We start from the raw sequence: 10,739 nt of genomic DNA on the forward strand, positions 1-10,739 counted from the left end.
CGATGGTGTGGATGGACTGGTCTACATTGGCTAGGCCTACTTCAGACAGTAAGAGAAATACATAATATAATAGAAGCTGGAGGTATAACTCTGGATTATTTGTTCGTTAGCACTATAAAAGTAAAACCCGCACATATTATCTACTGGCCTGTTCGAAATATAAATCGAGAGATAGAATAGATCTATACAGAGAAAACACGGACACATTTGAACAGTAGGGTGAGTGTGGAACCATTAAGTTTCCTGTAGTTGTTTAAGATAAATTGAAAGCATTTGAAAATGAAAAAGTGAAAATAAAACCATTTATATAAAAACGTAGCGTTTCAAATCAAATTAAATGCGAGAAAATAGATGATCTTCCACCTTTTAATTTTAGTTTCAAAGCGCCGGAAAATCTGGCAAGTATTTTTCCCCAGGTTCTCGAACGGTTACGAGGGAACTCTCCATTTCCTCGTGAACTTGAAGACGCCATATTGGTAATTTTGCCTCCGTTTCTGAAGATTATTCGACAGAGAAACCCATCCTCCAAACAAAAGATCAGGTACAACAAGACAAGATAGATTGTGTTTTGATGCCTCTGCTGCTTTTAAAACTCAGAATGGATGTTATTATTTCAACAGTGAATGAATCGTGTTCTATTCTTTCTTTGGTGCTTTTCCAAAACCCAGAGAGGTATTCCCTGAAATGCTTGTCAATGTCGGCTGACTAACAGCGGTGTTTACTTTTCTTCGTTTTAGATTTTGTTTTGTTGTCTTTTTGTTGGCTGGGTCTTCTCTTCTTTTCTGTGACTGTGATATAATTATTGCGATTTTTTCTAAAAGGTTGTAGAAGACTAAATCTAATCTAGAGTAGGCCCGCATCACCGCGCTACTGTTTTGGTGCGCAACCCCCGGTCTCCTGCTTTGTTTTGGATAAGAACAGCGAAAACGAGGTCATTTTCTGTGAGCATGCGCAGAATGCAGCTTATTTCACTTTCGTTTTGGAGGTTCCTGTCAACACACGTGATTCTACGGTGTCGGAAAGTTTTGCCCCTTCATATTAATGGTTTTCGTAACCGGTATCGATCAATTTACTAAGCGCTTGAGTAGTCGATTATTTAGCACATCTAGCTAATCTAGCTCTAATGTATCGTAGAATGTATACTAGAATCGATAAATACTATCGCAGGCTGCTTCTTAATGCCCAGGAACGTGTTAGATAGGGTTGCGCACTGAAGAGGACCAAATTTGGGCAGTCCGTTTCATGCGCAATATCGGCTTTTTTGCTATTTGGCATTGATAGTGTGGCTTCTAGGCCCTTTGTTTGTTTTACTTATTAAGTTATTTCTCTATGACCTGCATTGTGCACTGAAACAGACTGTTTTCCTTCCATTTGGATGCATTATATTGCCATTGGAAGATGATAAGTTAATGTATTCATGTCAAAATTAATTAATATGGAAATATAATCTCCAAAATGTTCAATTTCTTCTTTTCATGTCTTTTTCTTCTTCTTTTTTGCCCTTTTCCTTAAAGAATACTAGTCTAGGTATAGTCTAATTCTTGTTTTCTTCTTTCACTTCCTTGTGTCCACAGCACCTTTCTTTTTCAATTTCTTCTTTTCACGTCTTTTTCTTCTTCTTTTTTGTCCTTTTCCTTCTAAAATACTAGTCTAGGTATAGTCTTATTCTTGTTTTCTTCTTTCCCCTTCTTGTGTCCACAGCACCTTTCTTTTTATCCATTATCAAAACACATACACAAGGTGTAAGGAAATCTCCTGTCAGGGGGCGCACAGCTCCCAAAAAGAACACGCCTAATTGACCTTGGCCTTCCATTATGGTCAGTACAGGAACTTCTTGCAAGGAAAAGAAGACAAAGCAAGGATAGAGAAAGATGAAAACTGTCAGAAAAGAGCTAGATCTAGATCTAGAGCTGTAAACATGGTACTATTGCGCACCAAACAAGACGATATGTTGCACCAAACCAGAAACCTTGCGCACCAAACCAGACACACGTTACCAAACCAACACCACCACAACATATAGAAATTTTAAACTGCTGTTACAGTAATGCGCTACACCGTATAGAGAGGAAGTTTTTCTAACTTCTGGTGAAAAAATCATGAAGATCGACCTGTAACTTCCAGAGATATCCACAAAAGATCGCTTACTGTATATCGCACCACAGGATGTACTCTAGATCTAGATCTAGATCTAGATCTATATATCTAGATCTTTTATTCTAGATCTAGCCTACAAGGCGTAACAAGGTATGAAGTTTTATGCAATGGCAATATCATCAATATAGAGTTGCTGAGAGTAAAGCGAGAACGGATCCGAAGCGAGAAACATCTACTAAGAAGAAAAAACTCAGGCTTTCTCATGATGCCTGTTGAAGTTCTGACTGACTAGATCTATGTAGATTCTAGATCTAGATTTCTAGATCTTTGTCATATTGTTTACTTTCTTTGTTTCATTTTTTATTTCTGCATTATAATGATTGCAATGTTTTCTCCACTCTTTGTTCTTCCTAGTGTCCTGTGGCAGTATGTCGAGCACGGCCAAGAGGTCTGGCCGGTCTGTCAAGGTAAAGCTGCAGCAAGATGACACTGAGGACACACAGACAGGTTCAGGTAGTTCATTAAATGCCTTACTTCCTTTCTCTGCAATGTTAAAGAATGTTTTATATTTAGCTTTGAAAATGGTGTGCTGAATTCCCCCTAACATAGCTTTTGATTTGATACTTTGGCGTGTGGTGGAAGTTTTAGGAGAGAAAGTAAAGCAATGTCACTAGTTGACTTTTGGTCTAAAATATCAACTCTTTTTAACACATGAAGCTACAGCAAGCACCAAGCACACCTCTATGATTGGCCCAAATATAGATGAAGTATTTCCGCCATCTGTTTTTGTCGTCTTCCAGGGTTTCCCTCAAGACTCTAGGGTTTCCCTCGCCGGTAACTGTTGACTACATCTCGACATGTTTGGGGTTTTTTTGTTTTTTTAATTTGTGTTATAATTCTTTTAACAATCTCAGCAATTCTCGTTCCATAAATTTACCTTCTTCTCAAGTTGTGTACACACACACACAAGCGCGCGCGCACACACAGCCCAAGCAGTCGGCGATGAAACCTAGTGATGTAGTCCATCGCGAGCTAAGCGGCAAAGCGGGACCACCACGGCGAGATTTAGTCAACTGGCGAGGGAAACCCCGGAAGGCAACAAAAATAGATGGCGGAAATTATACGTCATCCTGTATTTGGGCCAATCACAGGGGTGTGCTAAGTTATCGCTGTAGCTTAACTCTTATCCTGCGTCTGTGCCCAGATGCGTATCTTATCAGCAACCGATTACGTCGGACTCGCCGGGCAGGCCGCCGAGGTCACTCAGTGTGTACTGTTGGTGTACAGCGCGCGCGCGCCGGGAAACGTGTGTTTTCGACATGAATACCGCGGGAGTGTGTTAACTGATGATGAAAATAACGCTCTATCCTTCATAGCATTCTATTTATAAAGTGTTACAAACACATGAATAACCCCCTCTCACAAGCTGATAAGACATTACGAGTAGTTACGCCCATTTGAATAACCTTTCTGGACGCTCTTGTTGTTACGAATGACCTGAGGTTCGAAAAGGGGTAATTTAGGTCAATTTCCGAATGTTTTACACTCAAATTGTTCTTTGTACCTGCACAAGGGTATTCAAAACTATTAAACAAGCTCATTTTTTATCAGGTAGTATCATTTCATACAAAATCAAGCTCATTTGAAATAGTTTGTATAGAAAAATGGAAGTCTTGTTTCCTGACTATCCTTTCGAGCTCCTCATGTCTAAGTGGGTCAATTTCTTCTATAATTTCATTGGACGAACATCTAGAGCTATCAACTTGGCATGTTTTGAATGAGACGTATGCCTCGATTACGAACCAACGCAGGTGGTTCTAGAAGAAGGCCACAAACGCACACAAACTTAAGCAGACTGACGCGCACACACTTGACCTGCGTGAATGGGGATCCGACTCGGGACCCGAATGACACGTAAGAGGATGCGCGCTGCGCGTGCGCTGAACCAGGAGCTACACTGACTCGGGACCAGAACGCAGGCGAGGTGCCGAAACAGGCTTATCGGGCTACATAAACCCGGCTCCCGCAGGATGAGGGTTAATGTCTTTTTAACTTAAACGAGGGAAGGAAGATGCAGAATAATGTATCATGTTCGTGGAGCATTCTCTCAATTGAGATGTATGAGACTTTCACTGTGAGTTACTGAAGACTGTGACCAAAAAGGCAGCACTGGATGTCCTTGTCTGTTCACTTCTTACGTTTTCTGCATTGATAATATAAGTTTGTGGAACTTGCTGAGAATTTCAGAGTTGTTCGCTCCTGTGAGACAAGTTAGATTTTTATTTTTTAAACTTTTTTGACCATTGGAGGAAGACCTTCAGTTTGGTTTGAATTCAGAAATGCTGAATTGATGCATTTGTTCCATGTTGAAGAAGTGATCGATCAATGAGATCCTGAAAGATCGTTCTCTAACAAGGAAGAAGACATTACTTTGTTTGAAGATTGAGATTGTAAATGAGCAATTGCCAAAACGTGAGACTCTCTTGAGACTCAGGGTGCAAAAAAATTTTTCTTACCAATTTGACTCTTTTCTGTCAGTCACAGATTGACATTTAGTGCTAATATTCCTAGAGTATCAGAGCAAGGAGATGTACGGTTTTGGAGATATGGGTCTATTGGTTTGGCAACTACTGTATTTCTTGTATGTAATAGTGATGACAAAAACAGATTTATCAGCAAGGCAAATAATGGACTTTAAATTCCATTTGTTTAGTAAACAAAGACTTTGTACACTATGAACTCCATTCATAATGGTAATATGAATGACCAGCTTTGTAACAATGACGCAGTGCACAGAACATGTCATCATTGTTATGTACAAGAAAGGATACACATTGGACATTATCATTGACAGCACATCACAATAGTGAAAGGCTGTACAAATACAGTTATCAAAGCCTCAGTACCAGAAAAACACTTGTGTAAAACAATTTTTAAACTAATATGAGGCAAAAGCACAAAATCAATGGAGCTGACTTGTACATAACAGTGATGACAAACATGATTTGTACATAACAATGATGACACAATGTACAGGAAAAGACAAAAGTCTTGCCTCCAGAGATAAAAGTGCACTTTAAGAATTAAAAAAAACCCAGGAGAGGTTTCTTTTGCTTTGAAACAGATACTAGGTTATATCAAAGACAGTGGACGATCACAATTATGTTGCTAATTATGACAAACAGTGCTCGTACATAACAGTGATGACAAAACATACTGGGAAAAGGTAAAATCATGCCTACAAAGAACAAATTTGCACTAAGAGATACACAGATCAATAAAGGCGTATTTTGCTTCTAAATGAATCTTGCATATGTATGAAATATATGTTGAAATCTTATTGATATTAGCAATTATGAAAAATATTACTTGTACATAACAATGATGACACAATGTATTGGAAAAAGGTATATCATACCAACAAAGAACAAATGTGTATTTTTGAGTTAGACAGATAAACAAGAACATGTTTGTTTATTTGTTTGAGTAAAGAGAGCACACATTACTTTAAAAATGTTTGCTCTTAGGACAATGTAATTTCTTGTACGTTAGTCAGTCTTGTACGGCTGCATGACGACACCCCAAACGTCATCACTGAGCACAAAAGCTAAGTCTATAACCACAGAAATGATCCATCTGTCGAAGTTTGTTCACACATCACACTCTTGTTCCAGGAATCCAGTGTAAACACCGCAATTTCACTAAAATATTCAACAGAGTAGCCTAAAAACACGCAAAACAGCCCAGTACGTCACATTCAACACAAAATTCTTGTGCGTCACCGGACGCTGAAGGCAATGACTACTTTCGTTTTTCTGTTTCCCCCGTTACTTCCGTTGTTCTGGGGACGCGGGTAAGGGGAAGTCACTCAAGAAAACAATTATATCCGGGCACTTTTGATGACCGGTTCAAAACAAAAGTGGGCGAAATTCGCAAATTGACGACAATAACGGCGAATGTTCAACAGCCGACCGAAATCGTAGATCTAGGAACCCGATGTTCCTTTCGCGCATCGCGGCTTTTGAAGTATTGAATAAACGACGATAGGCAAAAAGATTTAACCAGCTACGGTGATTCTACTGAAAAATAATGGTGTTTTCTGAAATACCTAGTCCGTGACGACACAACAGACGCACAAGTAATCCGAATTGTTCGTCTATTTGCAAACAAATAAACCGATTTCTTGAGCAAGTTAACCTTTCTCAATGACAAATAACATAGGATCAAAGCACACGTAAAAAAAACACACCCAAAAATACTAAATTTTGGACATTCTTGGAAGTTTGCATTGGTGTGCTCAAAATGACAGTCCAGGAATCACTAAAAAAACGAACATTTTTGGCACAAAATGTACAAACTCAAGATTGTAAAGCTGACATGGGGTCTGAAACTGCTAATGCAGGTTCTACATCCTATATTTGACATGTGTATACGTTTTGGAGGAATAAATACTAATGCATCACATTTTATGCACACTATTGTGAGATGTGTGTGTTTTTCCCCACGTTTTGGCAATGGCTGAAATAGATGAAATAAAGTAACGTTGCTAGTAAAGATGTTGATGATCTGTCATAGTGATTTTATGATGATAATTTAACCAAATTGACGGATATAATCCTCTGTGTGTTCATAGAGAAAAAGACACAATGTATTGATGTTCTTAATGCTCGCTCAAAAGGCACCTCACAGACTTGAATGTGGGAAGATAAAGCATACAAGTTTTGAAAGTTTGTCAGAAATTCTGAGAAATTCCCTGTCCTGGGGCACACCCCATTGTCTCTCTCTTGATCTCTAGAGTTGAGGCGACTGTTACATGTTTTTGCCCCACATCTGGTCTTATGGGCTTTCTTTTTTTAAACTTTGTAATGTTGTAAATGCTATCACACTTTCGTTGCATTTTTTGTAGTTGTACTTTTGAAAGCAATAAACCATTGTTTTTTTTTATTTGTGTGAATGTGTCTTAAAGGAATGCCAGTGGTTATGTTGGGAACTGCACTGAATTTTTGTTCCCCTGTTTTTTGTTGCTTATTTTCTCTTCTCAATTTTTTCTTGTCAGTCGAGTCCACGAAAAAGATGACAAGATCGTCGGTGTCTGCTGCGAGCGGCGCCCAGTCCCGTACAGCTGCTCAAGGCTCTGTGGGGAACCCCCCCAAAAGGGGAAGGCCGGCCGCAGCCAAAGAGAAAATCCTTCCCAAGAATGGTACCGGTCATGCGGAAAAGCTGGACTCAAAGGGTGACAATGTTAATTCCACTGGAAAGAGTAAAGTGACTCCGGGAAAGAAAGACACCTCAAGCAAGAAGTCTACTGCCAGCTCTCCTGCCACCTCTGCTGCTCTCAGGACGGACGTCAAAGCTAACGATGAGACATTAACTGTAGACATGCCATCACCCAAAGTGGCGGCAAAGGTTTCAAGGACAGGCACAATGCCAAACAAGAGTGGCAGTGGGAAGAAAGAAGTAAACACAGGAGTTGAGACGAGCAAAGCCTTGAGTGTGCCGAGCTCTGTGACCCCTGTGACCCCAGTCCGGCGCAGTGGGAGGGCCCCGGTGCCGTCCAGCAGGTTCAAGGACATGGAAGTACTGACCAGTTCACGGAAGAGGTCTGCGGCTGTGGAAAGTGAGTTGCTCCTGTACTCTGGTTCAGTTCTCATGTTGTGCTGGCTGTAGTCTATTTCCAGTTGATAGTCAGGAATACTCATTTTTCGTACGTCATTGTGACTTTTTGGGATGAAATTCAGTACATAATGGCTCCTTTTAAGTCTTGAGAGGCTCAGTCTGTGATTGTGAAAATTATTCGTTTTGGTTTCTGCTATTTTTCTATTGGAGAGATGCTGCTGAGAAACTTGTGATTGCTAGTGAGGGGAACCAGTCTCGTGGTACTGGATATTTTGGGGGATTGTTTATTACGTGTCACGGTGAACTTTTCGGGTTCTTTTTCTTACTCAAAAATACCCTTTTTGTGTTGATGTTCTACCATTTTGACCAAAAATATTTGTTGGTTTCAGAATGCTCTCAGGTCTGCTTGGGTAATAGTATCGATTTTGAAGCGCATAGAGCTTGCTGTTGACCAGGATTTGCGCTATACCTATATATATATATTTATATGCTATATAATCTATCTCTATTGTTGAAGGTCTCTGTTGTTGCATGTTACTGAAGCGATGAGAAGCGAACGGCGCCAAGCTGTTGTAAAAGTTGTAGAGAAACACTTTTTGCAGAGTCCCGTGATGACAATATCACTGCGCAAAATATGAGGGCATTTATGACTTGTATCATGTGCTCCTTTTTTTTCCTGAAAAAGTTGAGCTCGGCATATTTGTTCTGTGATAATTTGATGAGCTGAGGACTCTGTGAAAGTGATGCATTGAGAAAAACATGTTCTGATCTTGCTATTGTGGTCATTTAATCCACCACAACTTGTAGGATCTGCGCCGGATGTGGGCCGTAGGTAGACCACCGTACTTTCCGCCAGATATCCCTCTTTTCAGTCTGTGATTTTCCGCCGTTTTAACTTATATATATATATGTAATCTGTTTGTAATGTATTTTTAAGGAAGAATATGCCCAACAGCTTTATATAAATAGAGCTATTACAAGGTGCTTGAAATGTCTTATCCCGATTTTACATTGAGACATTAATCTTTTTCTGTCACCTTGAACAATTAATGATAAAGTTTTGCTAATTTTTGTTCCTTGCTAGAGTCAAGGTTTGACATTTCACTTGACGTTGTATCTTGTCCTCAGCCGGCGCAGACTCGGAGAAAGAAGCCAGCGCACCCCGAGCAAAAATCCGTAAAACAAAGTAAGAGCTCTTGTACTTAACATGTTATATTTGAAGCTTAACAAGTTATATTTTAAGCTTTTTTTTTTTTTTTTGGATGTGTGTTTTATTCCCCATAACCCTGTGATGACAATCACTGCGCAAATATGACGGGTGTGCACGGCTCACTGTCTCCGACTGTACGGTTGTTGAGATTGTGACGTGTAGATCTGTGTGACTAAACAGGTTCTGAGGGTTATTTATTGATGCAGCAGCCTCTGTTGAGGTCCCCTCAGTTGGAAGGTTTGGGGGGGGGGGGGGGGGGGAGGAGTGTTCTGAGCTGTGTCTTTATCTGCATCAATTCTACAAATTTCTGATGTGCAGGTTGTAATGTATGATGGGCTTTGTTTTTGGTCCTGTAGTCATTGTCATGTAAAGGTGATCTTTGGTGTTCACATCAATGAAAGCCATTTTCATCTGGATAAGAATATGGAAAGACGTATAAGAATTTATAAAATAAAAGTGGATGGCTGCTTTCTCTGGGGTGGTTTGCTCCTTCTTTCCTCCAACATCTGTCCTCCTTTTCTCTCCTCCTTCTTTCCTCCAACATCTGTCCTCCTTTTCTCTCCTCCTTCTTTCCCCCAACATCTGTCCTCCTTTTCTCTCCTTCCTCTTTCCTCCAACATCTGTCCTCCTTTTCTCTCCTCCTTCTTTCCTCCAACGCCTGTCCTCCTTTTCTCTCCTTCCTCTTGTCTTTGCGCATCTTACTCTCCAGTGACACCTCCAGTTTCCAGCATCTACATCAAGTAGAACCTATTGGTGTTACAAGTGCTGGAAAACTCTCTCTAAAAGTAGCTAAAAACTGGCAACTGGGACGCTAGAATTAATGTGAACATTATGATAAAATGTAGGAGATTCACTCTGGCAGTATCGGGACTCTGGCAGTATCGTGATAGGTCGTGTCTATGCTCTCCATTGCCCTGTGATGACAATCACTGCGCAAATATGACTGGTCAGCTCGGCCCAAAGTCTCCGACTTTTGTGACAAAGTTGTCGAGACATTGGTGCGTGCAGGTCAGCGTGAATTGTACAGATTCTGAGGGTTATTGAGGAATTGTACGTCTTTATTTGATGATGTGGCTGGTTGGCGGGTGCTCTGGTGTGGTTTGCTTCTTCTTTCCTATCAAACGTCTATCGTCCTTCTCTCCCCTTCTTCTTTTTTATGTTTGTTACTCTGTTGTAACACCTCTAATCTTCTGGCGCTCATTGACCTATGCAGGTGCGAACGCCGTAAAACCTCTACTAAAACTAAACTTAAAAAGTGTATTTTCTTTCTTTTTTCTTTTTTTTTGAAAAGCTACCCACTTGCCTAGCCTGGGCTTGTGGAGGCTCCTAAAACTATTGAGCTAAGTGTGCTGTAAGTGTTGATTAGACAAACATCTTTTGTAGATGGAAACTTGAATGTCGATAATGACAGGTGCATTTTAGCTGAGGGTATTGGAAGATGAGGAGAAACTAGAACTGATTATTTGTCACTCAGTGCAGTGGGGGGGGGGGGGGATTTGTGAGTAGAAATGGTAATGGGGTGAAATTTGGGAAAAGTGGAAAGATTCAGATCAAGAATTGAAGAATGTAAAGGGGGATAGGCGAGACGGGTGTGGGGGTTGTTGTGAGAATGGAACATTGGGGCAGGGGGTGGGGTGGGTAGTGTTCGTTAAAGATATCAAAACCCACTGAGGCAAAATGAATGTGAGAATATAGGGGAAAGGTCTTGTGTGTGTGGATGGGGAGGGTGAGTGAGTGAGTGGGTGGGTGGGTGAGAGAGAGATAGAGAGAGAGAGGAGACAGAGAGAGAGAGAGAGAGGAGACAGGGAGAGAGAGA

The 10,739-nt window shown here is 40.5% G+C and overlaps 1 protein-coding gene across 1 annotated transcript in view; it reads left to right on the forward strand.

Moving 5' to 3' along the window:
• Positions 1-330: 330 nt before the first annotated feature.
• LOC101855292 overlaps positions 331-10,739 on the forward strand; it is a gene marked incomplete at its 3' end in the record, with an annotated part of 41,206 nt that continues 30,797 nt past the window's right edge. The window contains 4 exon segments of the mRNA XM_035972524.1: positions 331-541; positions 2,512-2,610; positions 7,154-7,714; positions 8,842-8,899. Coding sequence (XP_035828417.1) covers positions 2,526-2,610; positions 7,154-7,714; positions 8,842-8,899 — 704 coding nt within the window.

This window comes from Aplysia californica, unplaced genomic scaffold, assembly GCF_000002075.1.
Source record: "Aplysia californica isolate F4 #8 unplaced genomic scaffold, AplCal3.0 scaffold00728, whole genome shotgun sequence".
In the NCBI taxonomy this organism is placed as follows: domain Eukaryota; kingdom Metazoa; phylum Mollusca; class Gastropoda; order Aplysiida; family Aplysiidae; genus Aplysia; species Aplysia californica.